Source organism: Crotalus tigris, unplaced genomic scaffold, assembly GCF_016545835.1.
Source record: "Crotalus tigris isolate CLP2741 ecotype Arizona unplaced genomic scaffold, ASM1654583v1 scf7180000024286.1529876, whole genome shotgun sequence".
Lineage (NCBI taxonomy): Eukaryota > Metazoa > Chordata > Lepidosauria > Squamata > Viperidae > Crotalus > Crotalus tigris.
The window spans coordinates 4,126-29,481 of NW_024100459.1; the positions used below are offsets into that span (position 1 = coordinate 4,126).

At 37.8% G+C, this 25,356-nt stretch overlaps 2 protein-coding genes and 1 long non-coding RNA gene across 3 annotated transcripts in view; 2 read left to right on the forward strand and 1 right to left on the reverse strand.

Annotated features, from left to right (window-relative positions):
- Positions 1–340: 340 nt before the first annotated feature.
- On the forward strand, positions 341–8,382 carry LOC120299261 (cytosolic phospholipase A2 epsilon-like). The gene is made up of 7 exons (XM_039323896.1): positions 341–410; positions 768–905; positions 2,209–2,316; positions 3,784–3,969; positions 4,421–4,587; positions 5,812–5,998; positions 7,689–8,382. The coding sequence occupies exons 1-7, from the start codon at positions 341–343 to the stop codon at positions 7,910–7,912; spliced, it is 1,080 nt and encodes a 359-aa protein (XP_039179830.1). The 3' UTR covers positions 7,913–8,382.
- A 290-nt stretch (positions 8,383–8,672) lies between these two features.
- On the reverse strand, positions 8,673–16,341 carry LOC120299273. Its single transcript, XR_005554371.1, has 2 exons — positions 16,209–16,341; positions 8,673–9,012 (listed from the first exon to the last, which is right to left on the reverse strand). It is a non-coding gene; the product is annotated as an uncharacterized LOC120299273 (long non-coding RNA).
- A 750-nt stretch (positions 16,342–17,091) lies between these two features.
- The window catches only part of EHD4 (EH domain containing 4), a 30,923-nt gene continuing 22,658 nt past the window's right edge, over positions 17,092–25,356 (forward strand). Inside the window, exon 1 of the mRNA XM_039323909.1 lies at positions 17,092–17,473. Within this exon, the coding sequence (XP_039179843.1) occupies positions 17,241–17,473 (233 nt within the window). The 5' untranslated portion in view covers positions 17,092–17,240. The remainder of the gene's footprint in view (positions 17,474–25,356) is intronic.

Here is a 25,356-nt window from a genome sequence, read left to right on the forward strand (position 1 = left end):
AAAGGTCTGTCAGCCTGTTAGCCTGCTAGGCTGTAGGCCGGGGATGGATGATCACTAGAAAAAAAAAATTTATTGTCAAAATCTATTAATAAAAAAGGGGTTAGCACTAAGATAAAGGAATAAGAAAGAAATTACAAAGTCTTCTGCTCCAGGAGCGAAGAAAAAAACGTGTCTTAGAGCAAAGAGACTAAGTCTAAAACTGCGGTGCAGTTGGCACAGAGGGGGCAGTGCTAAATTTCAGACTTAGTCTAATTGGAGCAGATAGATTAAGACAACCCATCCATGGGTTCTCCATCCAATCATGCTGGAGAACCACTGCTCTAAATCAAGTATTCCAGGAATGGCTATGGCATACTTGGATATCAAGGATCTAAAATACTTGACTCTCTTCAGTTTGTTTCAACAGGAAGGTATAGACTAGAGTTAAATCACAAAGCTCCTTCCGGCTTTTTTTAAGGACCCCCACCTCCCAGCCCATGCAAACTTTTCCAGCCCTGATCAGCATGTTCTAGCAAAGCTTAAAAACCAGGAAGTATCTATTATTTTACTCCTTATCAGTATTTTGGGTTGCTTCTCTCCAGTTCTCTGAAGTATGGCATGTGTTAAAGAGAACTCTTATTAAATTTATGCATTGAAAGCAGCCATAGAATTATATCACAATGGGCAGCTATTTAAACCTATTGAATAAATAAACAATTTAAAAGCATAATATAAAATCCTATTAATAACATGAATGGGATATTATTCTCTTATGTCTCTGTTTTTAGAATGGATGGAATTCACACCATATGAAGTTGGATTCCAAAAATATGGTGCCTACATTCGTCCTGAACACTTTGGTAGCAAGTTCTTCATGGGACACTTGATGGAGAAAATCCCAGAATCACGTATCTGCTTTTTAGAAGGTAACTGAATAGCTAATTAAAATAAAGATGCCACTAGTTCTCACACTGAAATTTACCAAATACAGTGTGGTACTTCCGTATTTGTTGCTAATTGGTTCTGGAAGGCATGATGAGTACCAAACATGACGAATACCAAACAAATTTTTCCCATAAGGAATAAGGTAAATGAATGTAATGTGTTCCCAAACCAAAGACAATGCACATTTTTAAGGCAATATGTAAAAAAGATAGGATTGTATATCGTCACATGATAAATCTAAAAATTAATAAATACTTAAAGAAAATAAAATTTTCCCTTTATTTATACTGATGATAAAGAAGTGCAAAAATGCACAAAATGACTACAGAAGCTAAGATAAGATTGCAAGGGGATGTGCGCAGGGCAAGAACTACCACATGGCTACTATGCAACCCTTTGTTTTGGCTGGAAAGGTTAGCAAGTCATGAGGCAACCAACATTTCTAGCTTGCGCATCGAGTACCAAACAAACGAATATCGGGATAAAATTTTCTCATCAAAATGTGTCGAGTACCAAATCTGACAAGTTTCAGAGCAGTCGAGTACCAAGGCATGACTGTAATAGGCTATTTCCATGATTTTGTAAATTTGTAAATAATACATTTTTGCACATATTTCAAATATCAACATTATATTTTCTTAATTTTGTTATACTTTAAGATACATAATGATGAAAGGCTTTAAAAAGAATCCATCCATTGTTTAGCACATTTCAATTAATTATGATATTTATCCATTTCACTACATCTTCAGTGTTTGGTTGTTTGGAATAAGCAGCATCCTCTATTCTTGGTTGCAGGAAAAATACACGATAATTGAAAATAAGTTTTCATTTCTCATGGAAAAACAGTGATATCTCACAAAACTAAACTAGGCGCTACTTGTAAATGATGATTATAAACTATATTACTTGATCTGTTCTGATTTATGAGAATGGAGTTGTTTTGTATATAAACACATATGTTTATTTTTGTAATTGCAGAGATAAGCAAAAGTGCTGCCTAACAAATTCAAGGAATTGTTTATTGATTATATAGCATTCTAGGGAGTAAAATCCTGCCTGAGGCACAGATCAGTTCACAGCTGAAGTATGATTTGAACCAAAACACTCTGGGTTAATCCTTAAAATAAAATGGCAGTATACATAACCATGGCCAAATTATTCACTAATATAAAATATAACAACAATTATATTATGAAACAATAAAGCAGAAAAGGAAAAGAATCATTTCATCACAATTGTTTTTAAGATATCACAAAAACACTCCTGTCTTCCCTTTTGCAGGAATCTGGAGTAGTGTGTTTTCTCTGAACATTATGGATGGCTGGTACCAGGCTACCACTTCAGAAGATTTTTGGCAGATCTGGACACGAGACAGAATAACTGATTTGGGTTAGTTGCTTTTACATATTCTCCTGCTTTGTTCGATAATATGGATATTTATATCCTTCCTGTATTTTTATCTGGTAGATACTTTGTAGTTTAAGATACTGCTACAAAATACCCAGTATTAATAGTAATAATTGCAAGAAATCCATTATCATTTTGGTATCAGGACTGAAGCTGCCTTGACTTCTGGTGGAGCCGAGGTGGCGCAGCAGTTAGAGTGCAGTGCTGCAGTCCACTTTAGCTGACTGTGTTCAGCAGGTCAGCGGTTCAAATCTCACCGGCTCAAGGTTGACTCAGCCTTCCATCCTTCCGGGGTAGGTAAAATGAGGACCCAGATTGTTGGGGGCAATGTAAATATATATATACATTGCTTACTGGTGTACACCGCTTAGAGAGTGCTTGCACTTAAAGCGGTATATAAGTCTCATAAACAAACAAATAAATAAATAAACAAACAGAGAAGGCAAGGTTTGACCCAGTCTTGCTGGCCTTTTGATTGGCTTTCAAAACCACCAATCAGGTTATCTATTTGAAATGGTCCTGGGAAGTCCCTGTTCCGTGATGCTGTATTCCTTTTTCTCAAGTAGTAACAGTGCCGTTCTCTGCACTCCCTTTTTATAAAATACATTACAAGGTTTGTAGGAAAACAAATGTTTTATTTGCAGAAGGTCCCCATTTCAGTCCCTGAGGCTACAGTACAATTGAAAAAATGTAAGAGAGTGGTTATATCAGTAGCTGCCCAAAAAGTTAGGTAGGCCCGCAGTTTCAGTGTGTGTCACTTAGAGTCACTTAGATGAAATGAGCAATGTAGACATTTAATAAATAAATGCAGCTGCTTTCTATGGGTTTCATGTTGGGGTGGCTGATAGAATAATATCAGATCCCATCTCCTCCCTGTTCATCCTACTCCCTCCCTCCCCATCTTTTAGCTATTGTATTTTTTACATACTTTTGTAATATTTTATTTATATAGTTTTATATTTTAATATTGTAAGCCACCCAGAGTTACCCTGTGGTAAGGTGGGCAGCCAATAAATTTAATAAATAGATAAATTTCACACCTACAGATCTGACAGGTTTTTGTTGTTGTTGTTGTTTGATAGAAACAAATCCTGTACTGACAACACATAACTTAGGAAGAATCTTTTTTTTACATGCACACAAATATAATGACTCATCAAGTCCCATTCCTGAAAGCAAAAACACTAAATTATATCATGTAACATTCTGCTTTTTAGAAAAGTAAAATGGGTGCATTACAGCTCCTTTTGGGCAATGGAACCCTTGTGTAAATTATCTTTGATTATTTAAAATTTGGCCAGACAAGAGAGAAAAGTGAACTAGTACAAAGAAATGAGAAAAAGTCAGTCATGTACATTTTTCAAGTGTCCCATACCCATTGGTTATTATAGGTATGGCTGTGAAAACAAAAAACCTGCATGCATTTAATGGATATTATTTTGTCTGCAGAAGAGCTTACTGGTCGTCCAGAAAGGTATAAACTACCTGTTCGAGTCCAGTGTCCTCCAGGAAGCCTTGCCAGCATTTTTCAAGATGTTATTATGTGGCGACCTGCTGTGTCATTGATTCCCAATTTCCTAAGAGGCTGCCCAATGCACAACAAGTATTTAGAGAGTGGATTTGCAAACTGGAAAGGTATAGCTTCCTTTTAATTAAAGGTCCTTTTGAAGAGCTTGTACTCCAGTGATATTCTTAGTCAGGCTTTTTTTGTCATAGAACACCCAGAACAGAGTTCCGGCACCTTTTTTGGATGGAACCTTGTAGGGTAGGCAAGGCGGGTTGTATGATGTGTGTGAGTTCCGGCACCTTTTTTTTTTTTAAGAAAAAAAGCACTGCTCTTAGTACTACTGGAGATTTTGCTGTTTGTTTTCAGAAGCTAAACTGCTAGATGAAACCGTGTCTTTTATCAAATTACTGAAAGGCAGATATTTGGGGGGGGGGGGGAAGAAGTCTAGTTGTCCGCTGCATAGAAGAAAAGTTACATTATTGTCCCTCCTGAGCTGCAGTTACATGGTTGTGTGTTTTTTTAAACTTTTCTTAGAGTAATGCTATTGCCTGCTTTTAACCAGAAGTGTATTTTATTTAGATTGTGATCTTGACAGTTTTCCTAACCAGCTAATTGGAGCTGAAGAGCATCTGTATCTGGTGGATAATGCATTTGCCCTCGACACCAGCTATCCCCCACTTATGAGGCCAGAGAGAAAAGTGGACGTCTTCATACATTTAAATTATAGCTCAGGTTCACAATTACGGGTGAGAAATATGACATTTTATTCTCAGCAGTGTTTGGGCTTATAAGTCCTTTTTTTTGTGATGCAAGGAGGAAGTTGACAGTCAGAACTATTTTCTCTTCAGCAGGAATCTTATTTTTACAGAATCTGAATCTTGCAGCTGCTTCCTCTTCTGCCACATGACATTTGTCACATGAAAGTGAGAAACTGGTTTAAAAAACAACAACTTTCAGTTGGGCCAATTAACTTACAGAAAACTTTATTTGCCATTTTTACTTTCATAAATAAGTTTTACCTTTGTTACTGATGTTATGGCATGACAGTTTAAGCTCTCTTGAGTTTCTTGACTTCTAGTGCCCTCTTTTGTCCTCTGGTTTACACAACACACAAGATTCTGGGATGGAAGAAAAGGCCCAATGAAGTTGTTATTCAAAGAATGCTAACTGGCCCAGAAGATGACTGAATGTTAAATCGGGACATCTTTTTCCCCCAATTATTCTGTTCTCCGGGTTACATGAGGAACTACCTACCTCCCCTACTGTATTATCTGCCCAGCTCATTTGAGAGATGATATGCTGTTCATTTCTTTGACTAAACAGTGCCATCTATCAGGACCCCAAGAGCACACCTATGTTGCAAGGCCTGCAATGAGCTTTTCCCGAGATCTGGTTTGCTCCCAACCTACTGGTATTTTAGAGGGGGTTTTGAATATAGACTGAGTAATGGGTATAGAATTCAAACACATTTCAGTCTACCCAGTATGCAGATGTACCCAATTCACCTCAGTCCTAAGGCCACATCACATTGTACAAACTGTATTGACAGCTGCCGCTAAATGACCAGGATCAAAACACAAAATCAGTGAGGTCTTGTTGTCTTCATTTTAATGAAAAACCCCTAATTTGGAGAGACATTATTGGAGTGCACAAAGCAAAATATTCAATCTGGTGGGTCTTTTTCACATTTGGGGAACATGATCAAGGAGTAAAATGGGTTTTGTGGAGGTTTAGGCATCCATTTTTCATCTTCAAAAAGAAAGAATCAGCATCTTTTGTGGTCTTTCATATCTTGTTTGTTCATTTATAAGCCTTTAGAGATTGTGAAATTGAGCAATTAAGCCAACGTTAGCTCATAAGAACCCTTGTGAGAAAGCTGTGGTAAGGTTTTAATATTTTTTCTTTAAAAAAATAAAGTACTTATAAAAATTTGTTTGACTGTTTCTCTCCCCTCCCCTCAATCTATACAGCCTCTGCAAATGGCCTCAGATTATTTCTCAGAACAAGGAATTCCTTTTCCTAGAATTATCCCACAGGAACAAGATGAAAAAGATGTAAAGGAATGCTATTTGCTAGGAGAACAAGAAGGTCCAAATATTCCATTAGTTCTCCTATACCCCCTGGTTTGTAATACCTTCCAAAATTATAAAGAACCTGGTAAGTATGTGTGAATGCTTCTTGCTTCCTACACCCCCCACCCTTAATTATGTCTGGTGTTGTGTTTTAACCAAATGTGAGAAACTCATGGAATACAAAGGAGAAAAAGAATTTGAGCTCAGGATTAAAGGGATCCAAACTGAAAAGTGGAGATACAAAAGTTGTGTCTTTCTTTTCTCTCCAATAAAATGCTCTAGGTCTCACTATTTTTTTTTAACTTTGTTTAACATGATAGAATAAAAAAAAGAGCAATTAGTTATAACCACTGCTTTAAAAGAAAAACCAAATGCACAAGTACAGCATAGGTGGCCCCATGCTCAATAGTAGTAACTGTGAGAGGGACCTCAGAGTCCTAGTAGACAATCATTTAAATATGAGCCAGCAGTGTGCTGCAGCTGCCAAAAAGGCCAACACAGTGCTAGGCTGCATTAACAGAGGGATAGAATCAAGATCACGTGAAGTATTAATACCACTCTTCAATGCCTTGGTAAGGCCCCACTTGGAATACTGCATCCAGTTTTGGTCACCACGATGTAAAAAAGATGTTGAGACTCTAGAAAGAGTACAGAGAAGAGCAACAAAGATGATTAGGGGACTGGAGGCTAAAACATATAAGGAACGGTTGCGAGAATTGGGTATGTCTAGTTTAACGAAGAGAAGGACAAGGGGGGACATGATAGCAGTATTCCAATATCTCAGGGCTGCCATAAAGAAGAGGGAATTAAGCTATTTTCCAAAGCACCTGAAGGCAGGACAAGAAGCAACGGGTGGAAACTAATCAAGGAGAGAAGCAACCTAGAACTAAGGAGAAACTTCCTGACAGTGAGAACAATTAATCAGTGGTACAACCTGCCTCCAGAAGCAGTAAATGCTCCAACACTGGAAGTTTTTAGGAAGAGACTGGACCACCATTTGTGCGAAATGGTGTAGGGTTTCCTGCCTGAGCAGGGGGTTGGACTAGATGACCTCCAAGGTCCCTTCCAACTTTACTACTACTACTACTACTACTATTTATTATTATTATTATTATTATTATTATATAATTAAATTGGATGCAATATTTTTTTTCTGCTAGTTATGGCCAATTTTTTGACTTGTCCATGTTTGTGGTATAGGGTTTGGTAAAGAATATGCTAAAAATAGTGACAATAACCAATAGGTCTCTTATATAGCACAGGAAGGAGAGGGTTCCAAAGAAGGTAGAAGATAATTGTGGCTGGGAGAAGCCAGATTAAGACAACTTCAGAAGACAAGTAAATTGTCTGTGTGTTGTTTTCTAGGTTCTCAAAAAACCAATTTGTGGTGTCCTGAGTCTCTTGATCGTCTGCAATGTAGTTCTTTCCTTCCATGGTTGAAATATAAAGACAGCAGTTTAAATCCATCTCGAAGCCTTGAGCAAATTTATCTGATATGCATTTCAGTGGTTTCTCAAATGAAAAAGTTAAATATTGTTTTTCTTTATTAGAATGAATCAATACATCTTTTTTTTCCTTGCTAAGAAAAAAATTTTTTTTTTTTTTGCTAAGTTAGTTTGCCGTGCTCATATATATCTGCAGTCAAAGTGTAGCAATTCATCTAATCCAGTTTAAATCAGGGAAACCTATGCTAAAATAAATTGACGAATCTCCATGTATTTGCTGCATTCTGACTAATCTGGGGTTTTTTTCTTTTTATTTTAAAAAAATCATAGGTGTGAAGCGTAGTCCTGAAGAGATGAATGATGGTGATATTGATGTGACAAGTACCTTTGGTCCTTATAATGTTTATGCTTTGGAATATTCAGATGAAGATTTTGAGAAACTAGTAAAACTGAGCCAGTACAACATCCAAAATAACAAAAATACTTTGATTCATGCTTTACGGTTAGCTGTGGAACGGAAAAAACAGTATAAGAGGAACCTTCATATGCTGTGATCTAAAACTTTTTTGGGGGAGGGGGAGAGTACCTCAGTTGCCCCTGCATTACAGAACAAATCATTTCGTTCCAGAAAGAAAGTAAGATAAAATAATGAAAAGAATATTTAAGATCCTGGATATGGAGGAAAAAAATTGCTGCTTTTATGAAAATGAATAAATTGTAAAACCTGAAATGCTCTTTTAATGAATTTTAGTTGTCTTTTGGCAACAAAGGCACAGTGACAGAGTAAAACAAGGATACAGAACTTTCTACACTGATAAATTTGGAAGGTCATCTGAACAAGCGCAAAAAAATGTCCTATGAAAAATGTTGTTTGTGCCTTGTAATGTTGCTGTTTATAGGTTTTATGCAAAAAGTGGTTTTCTCTTTGAAACATTTCCATTTCTATTGTGATATGCATTTTTTCTTTGTTTCTGTAACAAAAAATGGTATGAACAATATATGAGAACGTCTTTCATACAAGTTATTTTGGTCTGGTGCCATATGAATGATGAGAAACAATTTTTGAGGACATAAAACCAGTTTCTGATAAATAAATAATGATCAGTTTAAAAATACATGCATATGCAGGAGGAAACTGTAACATGCTACTTGAATCAAGTTGGTGTTTTTGGTTGGAATGATTTTCATATTGCAATGTTAGAATTTGGGCTCTGTCTTTCCCTTGCCAGTATGCAAGTGATCAAAACTATCAAATACAAACCAATCATAAAGAGGGAAAGATATTTGCATATCATCGATGACTAGAATACTACATACTTTAAATCAGGATTTCTTTAATCATCGTCAGATAAATAAACAATTCATAAACCTTACTTTACAAGTTACAAAAACTATATTCACATACCCCACTAAGCCAAAACTAAAAAACAAAACAAAACATCATATTGCCTGAATCCTATCTTTGACTTTGTGTTGGGGAAAATATCCCTTTGTTGTTGTTAATTGTGAAGTTGTGTCTGACCCATCGCGACCCCATGGACAACGTTCCTCCAGGTCTTCCTGCCCTCTACCATCTTCTGGAGTCCATTTAAGTTCACACCTACTGCTTCAGTGACTCCATCCAGCCATCTCATTCTCTGTACATTCCAGGTTCCTATGGAGAAAAAATCTTTGCAGCATCAGACTTTCCTTTCACCACCAGATATATCCACAGCTAAGCATCCTTTCAGCTTTGGCCCAGTCGCTTCATTCTTTCTGGCACTACTAGTACTAGCCCTCTGCTCTTCCCCAGTATCATATTGGACACCTTCCGACCTGAGGGGCTCATCTTCCAGCGTCATATCTTTTTGCCTTTTAGTACTGTCCATGGGGATTTCATGGCAAAGATACTGGAGTGGTTTGCCATTTCCTTCTCCAGTGGATCACATTTTGTCAGAACTCTCTGCTATGACCTGTCCGTCTTGGGTGGCCCTGCACGGCATAGCTTATAGCTTCATTGAGTTACGCAAGCCCCTTCGCCACGACAAGGCAGTAATCCATAAAGGGAAAAATATCCCTAGGTCCTGTATAATATAGGCCTCAGTATATGTTTCCTCATCAAAGAGAGATAAGCCAAATATAAGACTATTATCCACATAGAAATCACTTTCCCCAATATTAATAACATTTAAAAAATAAAATGTAAAATATCAACTGAGAAGTTTCCTTTGTAGAACAATCCGGCATTGATGTTTATGCAGAATCCATAGCCAGAATTTTAATATTTTCAGAAACTTCTGTCAAGACATTCTAGAACAGTGGTTCTCAACCTGTGGGTCGGGACCCCATTTGGGGTCGAACAACCATTTCACGGGGGTCGCCAAACAACGCAGTCCACCATTTTTTTCCCCTTTTCCTTAGCTGTGCTACTTCCTTTTATTCTATTGGCTTTTGAAAGCCAATAGAATAGAGTCTCTTGAATAGAGTCTAATTCTATTTGCTTTCAAAAGCCAATAGGAATTGTCCAGGCTGTCTCTGCCCTGCTGAGCCCTCCAAAAGTCCCATTCTGCAAACGGTGCTGCACCAGTTGAGTAGTTCTCGACTTACGACCGGTTGAGTAGTCCGACTTACGACCGGTTGGGGTCGTGGCATTAAAAAGGTTGAGAACCACTGTTCTAGAACATTCCCTCATTGCAGAATTCACCAATGTAAGTGTAACCTTATAGATAGGCACAGTGTAATACAGTAGTTTTCAGAAAAAACATATCAAAGCAAGAAAAGCAAAATTCTACAATAATTTATTCTAATCTCTGTTAACAAAAAGCTAAACACAAGACAGAGTTTCACTTCCAATGGCTTGTATTATCTCTAATTTACACTAACTTGTAATACCTTTAATTATAGGATTCATCTACCTTGCAGCATTTTTTTCTTTGACTCTTTTTTCTGTTCTGGTTTTAGTAGTGCTGTGCTTTTTCTATATTGCTTACCTAATTTCAGCAACTAACAAAATAATGGAAATGATGAGTCTGAATTGTAGCCACATAAGAGGGAAACATAGAGATTTTATGAAACTAAAAGCAATTTTGATGTGTTTCTGCTGCCAATGGCAAGTGGAACATAAAACCTTTCCCTTCTCTTCACTGGAACTTCCTTGTTATGATCAGAGAAGGAACTGAAAAGTGTTTCATGGTGAGTATATAGTGATTTGTCCTTACTTCACTGGAGGAAAACAGAAGTCATCTCACTTCCTTTTATGACTTGGGAAGGATGGTTGTGTAAATCTTACAAGCAGCTCTTCTTTTTCCAAAAGTTCCATGGGGAAGATAATTATGATAGGTTGTTACCATTCAGGCTGAAGCCATTAACACTGCCTAATCTGTTTAGTTTAGTCTTTCAACCAAGGGTTTTTCTCTTCAGCTGAACTCTAAGAAAAATGGAAGGAGCTTTGGGTCTTCTCACCTAATGCAGCAATGCAGTTTGCAGCAAATCTTACATAAAAAACTCTGCAACCTCTGACGTTTTGTATATGGGGAGGATTTTAATGAGAATTTTTCTTTTAAAAACAATTCAGCCAAACTTCGAAAAAGTTTGTTGCAAAAAGAAATTGTAAGTGGATTGTTCTGAGATACTGGAAACAAAGTAGGCTGAGCAGAAGCTTCTTTAAAACTTCCTTCCTTCCTGGGAGGGAAGGGTTTTGGTGCTTGCTGATAGCTTTCCACAAGGAAATTCAATGGGGAAGCTGACAGGAAATCAGAAGTTACTCCTACTCCCATAACATTTTTTGTCTATCCATGTTCATTCTGTTCTCTGTTTAGGTAAGGAAATATTTCTGATATGATGATCCAATGGATCACAGGTTGTCTAGTATATCCTAAGTAGGATTTACGCTACTCATTTAACCAGATAGTCAAGTTCTTGGCCTTTGGTTTACTTAGCCCTTTCTGGCCTTTTAAGTTCTCCAGTGCTAATATGAGACCCAACTCTTATCTCTGTCAGAATTTTTTATCCACTTTGGAATTTCAGAGAGTCTACCTTCAAGCTATAAACTATGGTTGGTCTAAGCAGGATGGCTGTAAATGTCAAGTTAAGTTCTTGGCAAAGTTTCAAGCAGCAATATTTCTTAGTGTGCCATTTGTTTAAGATCTAGTAAGCCTTGTTATCTTGTACTAGCAATAGTAGCTACGGCTGATAAAATTGTTCTATCATTTAGTTCATCATTTCCTTTTCTCCTAGGTCCTCACACACAAACCCTCTCAGCTAGCTCCTTTTATCTAAGGCTTATCCTGGACCTAGACACATCCTTGAAGAGGCCAGAGTATAATTAAACCAGCCTGCTTCAGATGCAATTGCATCCCTCCAAAGTTTGGGCACAACCAAATGGTCAACTAGAAACATCAATGTGGATGCCTGGGTTACTGAATCTGCTCCATGAGAGCCAATGTGATTCTTGGAAGGGCCAGAATGGCTCTGGGACTTCAGAATTCAAACAGAATTCAAATTCAGACAAGCACCTGCAACATAACACCCCACACTTAACAATTGTTGATAAGAAAGACAAAAAAGTCTGGATAGTGGACGTGGCAGTGCCTGGAGACAGCAGAATAGACGAGAAAGAACTGGAGAAGATAACAAAATACAAAGACCTACAAATCGAAATAGAAAGACTGTGGCAAAAGCAAGCAAGGGTAGTACCAATAGTAACAGGCGCCTTGGATGCAATCCCAAAACAACTGGAGCACCATTTGAACACCATTGGTATTGACAAATTTGCCATTAATCTATTGCAAAAGGTGGCCTTACTAGGAACTGCTTCCATCCTGCAACGATATCTGTAATACCATCAAACATCCACATCTGCCTATCCCAGGTCCTTGGTAAGGACTCGATCGGTAGACAAAATGCCAAATCCAGTCTGAACATCTGGCTGACTGTGCGATGATTAATAATAATAATAATAATAATAATAATAATAATAATAATAATAATAATAATAATAATAGTGAGGCACTACCTTGACGTGGTTGTGGGGCTTGTGTACTCTGAGGAAGATGAGAGCTATGCCAGAGGTTCAACCATACTGGACAGGTCTCATCAGAGGAGTCAGACAAAGAGTGTCTCTCCCATAAAAAATATGGTGAGACGTAAATTGCAGAATGCCATACCGGCTCGGACGTCGCCCGGGTTAACAAGGTCCGCACTAGATATTGGAGTTCCTGGATATCTGGTGAAAAATGGGTTACAGGACTCAGGACTGTTGGCTGAGCAACCAGGGCCAGCAGCTGCAGAACTACTGGAAGAAAAGGTGTTTACCCGTCGCAGATACACAGTGATGGAAAACAAAGAAATAATGATCTGTTACTACAGATCAAGTCCAACAAGAAGAGGATATCTAAAACGAATGCACCAGTTCTGGAAAGAACAACATCCAGAATCAGAAATAACAGAACAGAGACTAGCAGATCAACGCCGATTTATAACACGAAATAAAGTATTCACAGAAACAGAATTGGACGAACTGCAAAGGTTTACCCAGGGCAAAGAAATCAAAGCCTTACCAGAAGTAATTCAGAATGTAGAGGCAAACCAGGGGGAGTTGGCAGTGAAAGAATCCAGCAGAGATATACAACTGTTCTCATTTGGAAACCAGGCACCTCTACCTCAGGAAGAACAAAACCCTCTAACTAAAGAAATAAAAGAATTGAAACAAAGAATAACTGAGCATCTAGAACAGCACAAAAACAACAGAATAAGGCTACCTGCATTGAAGCTTGTTCCAAAGAAACAGCTAGCACAAGCATTAAAAGATGCAAATACTGCAATATCAAGTATAAGCACCAATTCACTGCAAGAAACAAACCAACTAATGTACAGCACAGCTGCAGTTATAACAGAATACCTGGGATGCAAAATCAACAAAGAAGAAAAACAAACAAACAGTGCACCAGAAAAATGGAAGGTTAGACTAGAAAATAAGATCAGCAAATTAAGATCACATGCAAGCAAGCTAGAACAGATGAAAGAAAAGAAGCTGAAGAACAAGAAGACCAAAGAATACCTAATCAAGAAATACCACTTAGAAACAAGGAAGATCAAGGAAGCACTGGAAATAATAAAGCAACAAATAACAGCTATAGCCAGGAAAATCAGTAGATATGAAGCTCGAATTGCAAACTATAGGCAGAACCTCCAATTTCAATCCAATCAGAAACGTTTCTACCAATCCATCAATGGAGAAACTGCAAGGAATCAGTCAGTACCTGACAAGGAAGAAACAGTACAGTTCTGGAAGCAGATATGGGATAACCCAAAGAAATACAATAAGGATGCGGCTTGGTTAAAAGAGGTGGATGCAAATAAAACAGAAGTTGAAATGAAAGAACTAGCAATAACAACAAAAATGGTAGAAAAAAGAGCAAAGAAAATCAAAAATTGGTCAGCACCAGGTGAAGATGAACTGCATGGGTTTTGGTTGAAACATCTAACTGTTATACACCCACTCATTGCCAAGCAGTTCAACAATATACTACAAGGAGGAGAAATTGAAAAGTGGCTAACAACTGGGAAAACCTACCTAATAATGAAAAATCCAGCAAAAGGGGCAACACCAGGTAACTACAGGCCAATTACCTGCTTACCAACAACTTTCAAATTACTAACTGGTGTAGTAGCTGATGCAGTGCAACAGCATCTAGTTGAAAACAATCTCTTTCCACCTGAGCAGAAAGGAAACCGCCCCAACAGCAGAGGAACAAAAGATCAACTCCTAATAGACAAAATGATCTTGGAAAACTGCAAGAGAAGGAAGACCAACCTGAATGTAGCATGGATTGACTACAAAAAGGCATTTGACTCTCTGCCACATGATTGGATAATAAAGTGCCTAGAAATAACAGGAGTCAGTAGAAACATCAGAAAATTTGTGCAAAGATCGATGGCACAATGGAAGACACAGTTGCAGATCAATGGTGAGAGGCTGGGAGAGGTTAATATCAAGAGAGGAATATTTCAAGGAGATTCATTATCACCATTACTATTTGTTATTGCACTGTTTCCTCTGTCAACAATACTGAATAACTCAGGACATGGCTATCAAACATCAAAAACATCTGCTAGACTATCCCACCTCCTTTACATGGATGATCTGAAGCTGTATGGAAAAACATCATCTGAAATAGAATCGCTGCTCAACACTGTCCGTATATATAGCCAAGATATTGTAATGGAGTTTGGCTTGGACAAATGTGCCACACTTACTATCAAACAAGGAAAAATAATGAAAACTGAAGGAATCAAGATGCCCCACGAAAATAACATTAAGAATCTGGATGAGGAAGAGTACTACAAATACTTGGGTATCCTTCAAGCTGACAACATCAAGCACACTGAAGTCAAGAAAAAGATTAGAGGTGAATACATCAAGAGAGTGAAGAAGATCTTAAAATCCAAACTCAATGGAGGAAATACCATAAAGGCAATCAACACCTGGGCAATCCCAGTCATTAGGTACACAGCTGGAATAGTGGACTGGACTCAAGCAGAACTAAAAGCAATGGATAGGCAGACCAGAAAAATAATGACAATGAATCATGCCCTTCATCCACGCAGTGACATTGATAGACTTTATCTACCAAGGCAAATAGGTGGGCGTGGAATGCTACAAGTACATCAGATGGTTGAAGAAGAAAAAATGGCTTTGGAAGAATATCTGAAGAACAATGATGAAGATGCACTGAAATTAGTATATCAGGAAGGCTTACTAACTACTGGAGAGACCAAACTGGCCTACAAGAAAGACCAAATGAAGAACAGAATAGAGGCATGGGAAGACAAAGCACTACATGGCCAATACATGAAAAAAATAGCTGGGAAAGCAGATAATAATAAAACCTGGCAATGGCTAAGAGCAGGAAAATTGAAGAAAGAGACCGAGGGACTAATTCTGGCTGCACAAGACCAAGCCTTAAGGACAAATGCATACAAAGTCAAAATTGAGAAGACAGCAACAGACAGTAAGTGCCGCCTATGCAAAGAAGCTGAAGAAACAGTGGACCACTTGGTAAGCTGTTGCAAGAAGATTGCACAAACTGATTACAAGCAGCGGCATGACAAAGTAGCAACAATGGTGCATTGGAAGATCTGCAAAAAATATCATTTGCCTGTAAGCAAAAACTGGTGGGATCATAAAATAGAGAAAGTCATAGAAAATGATAAAATTAAACTGCTCTGGGACTTCAGAATTCAAACAGACAAGCACCTGCAACATAACACCCCAGACTTAACAATTGTCGATAAGAAAGACAAAAAAGTCTGGATAGTGGACGTGGCAGTGCCTGGAGATAGCAGAATAGAAGAGAAAGAACTGGAGAAGATAACAAAATACAAAGACCTACAAATAGAAATAGAAAGACTGTGGCAAAAGCAAGCAAGGGTAGTACCAATAGTCATAGGCTCCTTGGGTGCAATCCCAAAACAACTGGAGCACCACTTGAACACCATTGGCATTGACAAATTCGCTATTAGTCAATTGCAAAAGGCGGCCTTACTAGGAACTGCTTCCATCCTGCGACGATATCTGTAATACCATCAAACATCCACATCTGCCTATCCCAGGTCCTGGGTAAGGACTCGATAGGTAGACAAAATGCCAAATCCAGTCTGAACATCTGGCTGACTGTGCGATGATCGATAATAATAATAATATTTATACAAACACTGCGCCACCACAAATACTCACCCATAAACTAACCACAGGCCCAGAGTCACACAGAAAAATACACATTAAAGGTTACAAGAATTAAAGTTAAAAATAATTTGGTGAGTTACACAAACATAGGCATACACAAAGAATTGACAAGACATAAAGATTACTTTAATAATAATTGAAGCCACAGCAAAATCCAAGATCAGGTCCTCTTTATATGCCATAATTGCCAGTTGAGGATTAGCTATTAACCAAAGCGAACTATTCTAAATTATCTTTTTTTCCATAATGGAGTTTGGCAGGAAACTCATTTACCGAGCTTCATAATAAAGAGCCCTGGATTATTATTTTTTACAGGAAGTACTTTTTATTCCATTTCAGTTGAGCTCTCGTTTCCCTCTTGATTCTGAATAACTTCGCAAGACTGAGGCAAGACCCTGAAAGGTGATGCCTGACATTATTTGCCAACTAATTTCCACTTAGATTGATGGGAATCTAAATACCCTTCAGAAGGTTGGTTTACTCCGCCCTTTCTCAGACCGACACTCCCCAAGACTGCGGAGCACTTTCAGACAGCTGGGTCCCAAAAGAGTACCCGAGATTCCTTTCCTCCGCTTGTACGAAACGTGACAGATTGGGCTGGCACTTCTAGAGAACCTCCGACCGCCTTTCGACGGTCACTGAGCAGAAGCAGAAGCTGCCCATTGGCCTCCCCCCTCCTTAGCGGTATATCCGGATAATCCGGGGAAAGGCGGTGTAGTCGGCCCTGCTCTTGAGAAGGAGAGCGCGCCCTCTTCTACTTGGATTCCCAAAAATTAAACTTAGGGTTTAATTAATTGACTAATTTCCTGGTTTCCAGTCCCACCGAATGATAACTTAACCGCCCGGGCTGGCTCCTATCACCCGATACGCTATAAAATTCGTGCTTCTATTAAGTCACCGCCGGACCCGCTTTCCAGGAGAGAGGGAAGAAAAAGAAGGAAGAGGAGGAGGAAGAAGAAAGAGACACGGAACATGGCGCTTCCAGCCTCCGCCCCGGGACGTCCCTCCCCTTTAGCGAGGCAACCGCAGGCAAACCAGGAAGGGCGGGGTTCACCGCTTGCCGGGTCGTCCTTTCAGTCTGGTGGCAGCCCAGGCGGGAGAGCGAACGAACGAGTAAGCGAGAGGCTTGGGACGGCCGCTAAGCAGCGACCATCGGCATGTTCAGTTGGCTGAAGCAGAGCGGGCACCAAAAGCCTGGCGAAAGCGAGGACGTGGTGGAAACGGTGACCGGCGGTTTGAAGGAGCTTTACGCGAAGAAACTGCTTCCGCTGGAGGAGCATTACCGCTTTCATGAGTTCCACTCGCCAGCCCTGGAGAACGCAGACTTCGACAACAAGCCCATGGTGCTTCTCGTGGGTCAGTACAGCACCGGGAAGACCACTTTTATCAGGTAAAAACGCGCTCGCCTCTGCCTCCCGGACCGATTATGGCGGGTGACCGAGGACCAGGCAGTTTCCTTCCTGCTGCTCCGAGCTTAAATAGTAGCCTGTAACTCTCGGAAGAGCCCAAGAGTTAAGCTCTCTTCCCTCCTCGCCTGGTGGGATTTGTGTTGGGAGGAGGTGGGTTTACCCACACATTTATCATCCTTTGCTAGCTGATAACCGCGTATTTGCCGGAAAAAAATGACATATGGTCCCACACCTACCAAGTTTGACTTCCTATTGTCTGATCCCAACTGTGATATTAAAAATGATGACTTAGGCCAAGAAGATGGATTCAGATATCAAAATTGATCAGTAGCAGCTTATTCGGGGTCAGCTGTGAACATTGTCAAGAGACTAAATTATTCCCGAGTGACATCATGTATTGCAGTAAGCCAGAGCTTGTTTAACTACAGTTTTCTTAACTATAACTAGCCTTGGCTGGGTTTACATGACATTCTCAACTGTAAAATATGGTTTACAAATCCTATTATGGCTTTGTGCAACATGAGACCACCCTTCGGGAATGGAAATGCCCTTTGGAGGCATTTAACTTTAATAGGATTAGATTGTTATTGTAGTGTTTCTGTCTAGAATGATCTTGTATTTGTAATGTTTTATAAACTGAATGTGCATCTTTCCTGAATGAAGAAAATGATATATGGCATATTAATTTGTTTACAGAAAAGTATACATTTTAAAGAAATTGTTACTATATTATTTCATGCATAATAAAAGTTAAAAATAAGGAAACCAAAACCCAAAAATCCTCTTTAACATTGAACATTACATGCTGTCTGAAGGTCAGGCATTGCAACCTGCCAAGTAGACTGTATCTGGTAAATGTTTGGCTGTATAATTTAAGACAAAGTTTCAGGATAAGAGTTTTAGTAGTATAGATACTACATACAGAAGTATGTGATAATTTTCCTCTTACAGCCTTATCAAGAATGTGTTGAGGAAGATTGTTACTTAGATATAACTTTTTTTAGTATTAGATTGCTCTAAACATCAACGTAGATTTATTTCTAGTATACATTTCCATCTGGATCAGTGTCTCAGGATAGTTGAGTAATATTTTAATTGCTTTTTACTCTTAATTATCTTTCCAGGTAGCCTTAAGTTAAAACCTTTTAATGTTCTCCTTTTAAAGACTTAAAGCTAGGCCTTGAGGGAATCTAGAGTTTTATTATCTCTCATTCTGGCAATATTGCATGCACATACATGTGAACCTCCCAATTTATACATTATAGATAGTATTTATTACAGGCCACCTTCAATTTGCTCTTTTCAATATTTAGTTTGCCTTTAATAATAACTTCCACAGAGAATGAGTTCTATTATCTCATCCACATAATGAAATATAAATAATTGGAAAGGAAGCAATGTTTCACAATTCACAGCCTTTTAAAAACTCATAAATACAAAACAATGGTAGGTAAGCAACTGAAAATTCCTTACATATATAATGATTAAAATTTAGCTATAAATATGACAGAAGGATAAAAAGAGCCACATGATATCCATTTGTATCAATATGGAATTAATGCAGTCCTTTAGGTGGTCATTAAATTTAGTATGTAGTAATAGCACTTAGACTTATATATTGCTTCACAGTGCTTTACAGCCCTCTTTAAGCAGTTTACAAAGTCAGCATATTGCCCCCAACAATCTGGGTCCTCGTTTTATCGACCTTGGAAGGATGGAAAGCCAAGTCAACTTTGAGCCAGTGAGACTCGAACTGCCAAACTGTAGAGACATTGCTTCATCTTTTCATTTTTTAAAATATACAAACTTCAAACACAACTTGGACTCATATTCTGAATCCATTTCTTAGTATCAAGAAGAAAAATGTATAGAAAATAATATGTTTGCTAACTTCCAGGCTCTATAGAACAAAAGTTCAATAGTAAATTGAAGTTTAGGAAAATAATTTAGCATCACAATTCTTGTATGTGTATAATAAAATAATTCATGAATGGCCTCTTCAGACACTTGGGCTTTAATCCCAGATTTCTAGTAATTGTCTATAGAAATTCTCAGATATCCAGATCATGGTTGTCCCAAAAGAGCTTTTCCAAAAGACAATTGAAGAAGAAAGTCCAGTTGCCTTTTGGAAAAGCACCTTTGGGATTACTAGTAATTATAATACCAACACCTCAGTAGAGCAGTTTTTACCTTTTCTTTATCTGTATGATTTTAATGCTTCCTTTTCCTGTGATTAATACTCAGTACAGTCATTTGTCCTCCTCTCATTGTGTCTCCTCTGTTAAAGGACTGATATTAAATATAGTCATTTTCAACATAGTGGTTTCCCATGACCTTTAGACTTCATGTCCTAAGCAGTATAGATTTTATGGGTTTTATGGGAATTGAAGTCCTGTTCCAACGCTTCTGCTTTTAGGTGCTTTCCTTTCATCATTCAGTTATCTGCTTCTTTTTCTTTCTACAAATTTAATTTTATACCCAGTAGAAAGCCTAGCAAGTTCTATATTTAACTTCAAGATAAGAAGAGTTTATTAACACCAAGAGGACACATTCATTTCATCAGCAGTTAGTGAAGTAAATATTTAGCATAGCTAATGTGCTAGAATTTAAATTGCCTAAAGAGTCATTGTTTTTCCTTTGGAAATATATACTGTCAGTTGTTTATATTTGAATTTACTAATACTGTTGGAAGGTGAACTGGCTTAAGTCCAAAGAGTAGTGAGACTGATGTTGACTGAACTGAAGGCTCTGTTTCTTTTGCGAAGGATGTCACAGGAATCGACTCATGCAGTTTTAAAGAGCCCGTGGTTTATGTTTCCTATTATAGTTTTTCATAGAATTGTGTGCTTTAAAAAGAAAAAAAAAGCTCAACAGGTTGAATCTGGATTAATTTCAAATGTATTCAAACTGTGGATACAATACTGAATTTTCCTAATTTCAGATTGCAAAATTGATTCTGCCAATGTGTGTGTTTGGGGTTTTCTGCTAAATATAGTTTATTCTTCCACCTAGTCATCTTCAAAATTCAGTGACTCAAGTTCATGTCTGAAACAAATCTCATCAATAAATGTTGTGCTTAATATCACATAGAATGGTTTATCCAGTTGTGCATAGTGAATAGATTGTCCAGTTTTAAATACTGAATTTGAAAAGTATGTCAGAAACAGGTTGAAAGAGAGTTGGATAAACATCCAAGAAGGTCTCAGTGATATAATATAGCCAATTCTTCAAAAAGTTCATTCATTAATAATTTCCAGTATGCCTCAAATGAAGAATAGGGAGATAGTTTAACTTTTTATAAAGAGTTTACCACTGCATTAGAATATGTATCCATAGACAAAACTGTATGAAGGAAAGATGAAAAAAGAGGTAAGGAATGTGAGGTGCAGTGCTTTCTTGTATATTTTATACAATATAAACTATGAAATGTTCTTTAATAGTTAAGTCAAATGTGTATTTCATCTAGGTTTGTTTGAGTTGGTGAGCTAAGATTTTGCTTTTCGTAATAGTTGTATATATTAATAAATACATTTTTTCCAGCTGTATCAGTGCAGATTGCTTGATCCTAACAGAATTGTTTAGAAAGGTTAATAGCAGTGAGTTTCCTCTTGTCACAAATACTTTCATGAAATGGAGAAAGATTATTGGGTTGGCCCACCAGTATACATCATTTCATCTGTGGCCCACATTATCAATCTTTTCCATATTTATATATTGATATATGTATTAGCTTTCTTGGCTGAGAAGGCAATTGAGAATATTTATATATGCACCTTTAATGACTCCCATTTACTGTATTTCTGCTGTGATTGCTTATCTTCCTGTTTTTATTAAGATGAAATTTCCTTTTAAGCCTCATGTCACAAATTTTATTTAAAACAGGATTTAGCAAACATCCGCTCTCCTTTTATAAAAATAGACAGCTTTGTAACTGAGTAGAGTTTTAATGAAAGGTTGTGCATGGAAGAGAAAAATATGCTTTATTTCACATTCAAAATGAATCATTGGATTCCAAAACTTCTGGCTGATTATTTCAGATCAGCTGCAGTTCAATAGAAACAAAATTAGGGATACTTTTGTTGTACTGTATTTGGGCAGAAAAAAATGGGAATGATTTTAGGGGTTGAATCGAGCAAGGTTGGTATCACCAGTATGTGCACATATCATTGACAAAACCCCTCAGGGCTGACTTTCTTCCACTCTTAATCCCCTTTATCACCATTTCTGTCTGCAGGAATACCATTTCAAAACTTCTCAGGGTTGTCTTTCTTCCACTCTTAACCTCTTTCATAACTCTTCTATCTATAAGAACAGCATTTCAGCCCAGACTCAAAACAGAAGAGCCCAGTGTTGTTCCATATGCAGACCAGAATATTTGAAAAAAGTATATTTAAAGGCTACTAAATCAATTGTTCTATGACGAAATACTTTCTGTATGGATCAATTTGTTTAGTCCTTATCTTCTCTGTTTGCTTTGGGTCTGCAGGTCTGTACAATGGTTTGAAGTGGAATGGTAATTCTATAAGACAATCTATTTAGACCAGTGAAGTATTTCCGTACTGAAACAATATTTATTTTAATTTGTTTTGTAAAGCTTCTGTGCTATATTACTCTCTAATGTGGGTGTGGACCGGTCTGCAGTTTCACTACAGTCAAATGAAAATAAGATTTATGTAGCTTATACTTTAAAAGGATTGAGTGTTCCAAGTAACTAGTAAAACAACAAATAACAAAATACAAATAAAGTGAGTCTGAAGTATACATACAGCTGGTGCTAAAGAAGTTATTTGTGTAAATTTATGTTCACATCTTCGTTGCTTTCTTATATCTCTTGTTCTAGCCTCCTCCTCTTCTTAGTTTTTCCTTCTCCACATTCATGTCACCAACTTGGTTTTTCTTTCATCATTTACCTTGTTTTATGACTATGTGAAAACACTATTGCTTACTCAATTTACTTGTGATGTTTGGATTACAGTAAAATCTTGATTCTCTGGACCTTCATTCAACAGATTTGAATGTAATAGACAAAATGTTACTCTTGGGTCTCATGCTGAAACAAAGAACAAAACTCTGTTGTTCACAAATGTCCCAGACAATTTAAATATTTTATGTCATTTATGTCAGCTTATATCATTTGTGTAGTTGCATTACTATATTCTTATTTCATGTGCATCAATTTATGTACTCCACATAACTATCTAAATTACTGCAGTGACAACAATTTCATTTAACAGGTATTTGGATAGACAGCCCTGCCCCTCAAATGTTCTCTGCATTTGAGTATTAAAATTAAGAGCATAAGTATAGGATGTGCTGGACCATACTAGATAGTAATAAATGCAATAGGGATCTCAGTGTCTAAATAAATTACAAGATAAGAAGAGCCAAGTCCAGAAGCAAGAAAACTTGCATATACTTCTTCAGAAGAAAATACAGAGTCTTAACTTATCATTTATAAGAGAACCAAAGACAAGACACAGAAGGATGAAAGAAGCAACGTCATCTACAAAATCAACTATAACGATTGCAATCACTTCTACATGGGACAAACATCGCATCATATTAAAAACCAGGAACACAGGCTAGTAGTCAAACGTCATGATCCCAAATCCCTAATCTTTACCCACACTGACACCAAACAACACCAGTTCAATTGGAGCAACACTAAAATCATCAGCCACACTACCATCCGCCACACTTGGGAGTTCATCAAAGCCTGGCACTCTACAAGCAATTCCATCAACAAACACATTGATCTACAACCAGCATATCAACCCGTCAGAATCCAAATCGAATCGAATAGCCATCCTGAGACAGCACCAACCCTCAAGCCCCTCTCTCTCTCCCCAGCAGTTTACCTTCCAATGACCCTGACCTGACATAATCTCCCCATCACAAGACCCATTACCAGCCTCCCACTGATGACTCACTGCTGACCCACAAATTCACACCCTCCAATGACCCTTATCTGAAGTACCTCCTCATCACAAGCCTCTCTCTGATGACTCACACCTGGCCCATCACAAGACCCTCACTTGACACTCTCACACCTGAAGCCCTTATATAAGTAGAACACTGACACAGACTTCCACTAAACACCACTGAAGATGTTACCTAGTCTGGTAATGAAAACCAACCCTCAAGCTCAGAGAACAGACCTTCATCCTTATTCTTCACAATTTTATAATCTACCCAAGAGAGAGTGGCTTTGAGTTTGTCAGCCAAATGAGTCAATGATTTTGTATATTTTCTGTTTATTGTTTTCATGTCGAATTCTTTTACATTATGAGTAGATTTATTTATTTTTCAAAGAGTTGCTTTTTATTTTGCATTGATCTTGATAATATCTGAAGTTCTTAGGAATGACCAGCATACAAATAAAGTAAATAAATAAAACCTAGAAGTCTGTTGGAAACTAATGCAACACTGCAAAATAAGTGTTTGATTGCCAAATGAGGTAGCACCCATCAGCTTGCAGTCCTCATCTGCAGTAGTTTTCAAGAGCAATCCCAACTCTGGTATATTGTGGTAATCTAGTATGGAGATAATGAGGACATGAGTCACATCCATCTGGTTAAAAAAGAATGGAATTAGTATATCTTAAGGCAGTGGTTCTCAACCTTTTTAATGCCGCGACCCCCAACCGGTCGTAAGTCAAGGACTACTCAACCGGTCGTAAGTTGAGGACTACTCGACTGGTGCAGCACAGTTTGCAGAATGGGACTTTGGGCGGGCTCAGCAGGGCAGAGACAGCCTGGACAATTCCTATTGGCTTTTAAAAGCCAATAGTATTAGACTCTATTCAAGAGAGTCTATTCTATTGGCTTTCAAAAGCCAATAGAATAAAAGGGAGTAGTACAGCTAAGGAAAAGGTGGACTGTGTTGTTTGGCAACCCCCGTGAAATGGTCATTCGACCCCAAATGGAGTCCCGACCCACAGGTTGAGAACCACTGTCTTAAGGTGACCAACTTTTTTACAATGAAAAGGAGGATACAAATAAATTGAAGAAAAAAATATCGTAAATAAAAGAAACATTTTATTCATTGCAACAATAATACAGACAAGTTGCATGTGCAAAGTTTGCCAGCCGGGTGTTTTGGGGTGCTCAGCAGCAATTCCTATTGGCTTTCGAAAGCCAATATTGGGAGTAGCACAGCTCATGCAAAAGTTGGAAAAAAAACATCAAAAAAGGTGTGGAACCCCGTTCTGAGTGTTCTATGAGGGAAAAAAAAAAAGCCTTGCAAACTAGTCTTCAAATATCGAAAAGGAGGACATGAAGGAGGACACTTTTTGAGGGAGGACAAAACTTACAAAAGGAGGACTGTCCTCCCTAAAGGAGGACGGTTGGTCACCTTATATATCTTCCAGAGATGTATAAAGACACCTCAGCTATGGTTTCCATGTGTTGAAGTAGATGAAGATATAAGTCCCACTCAGGATGGCAGCATAGAATGGGTTGGCATGAAATATTTTTTAAATCACTGAATTATTTGTATAATGTACCTTAACATAGGCATAGGATCTGTAACTATTTCTTTTTTTTTTTTTTTTTTTTTTTGAAACATATAGTAGAATAGATTTTCCCAGTCTGGTCTTCTTCAAATGCTGGTTGAGAACTATAGGAATGCATCACCTCAGTACTGCAATGGAATGCCAAGCAGAATTATCTCTTCAGTATCTCTTATGGCTGCAGCAGGAAAAAAGATAATAGCATACTTCTAGGACTAGGTAATTGTCTCTGGGATGTGGATAGGGAGGAAATTGCTGTCATGTGAATTACACAAGATTGAGGGAAAATGGAAATAATGCTGCTTGACTTATCAGAATTGGATTATTTTAGTTTCTATTACAGCAGTTAAAAGG

Coding starts and splice junctions, on each gene's coding strand:
- LOC120299261 (XM_039323896.1), top strand. CDS start 341: ATGGCTATGGCATACTTGGATATCAAGGATCTAAAATACTTGACTCTC. Junction 3,970..4,420: donor TGGATTTGCAAACTGGAAAG/GTATAGCTTCCT, acceptor TATTTTATTTAG/ATTGTGATCTTGACAGTTTT. Junction 5,999..7,688: donor CCAAAATTATAAAGAACCTG/GTAAGTATGTGT, acceptor AAAAAATCATAG/GTGTGAAGCGTAGTCCTGAA.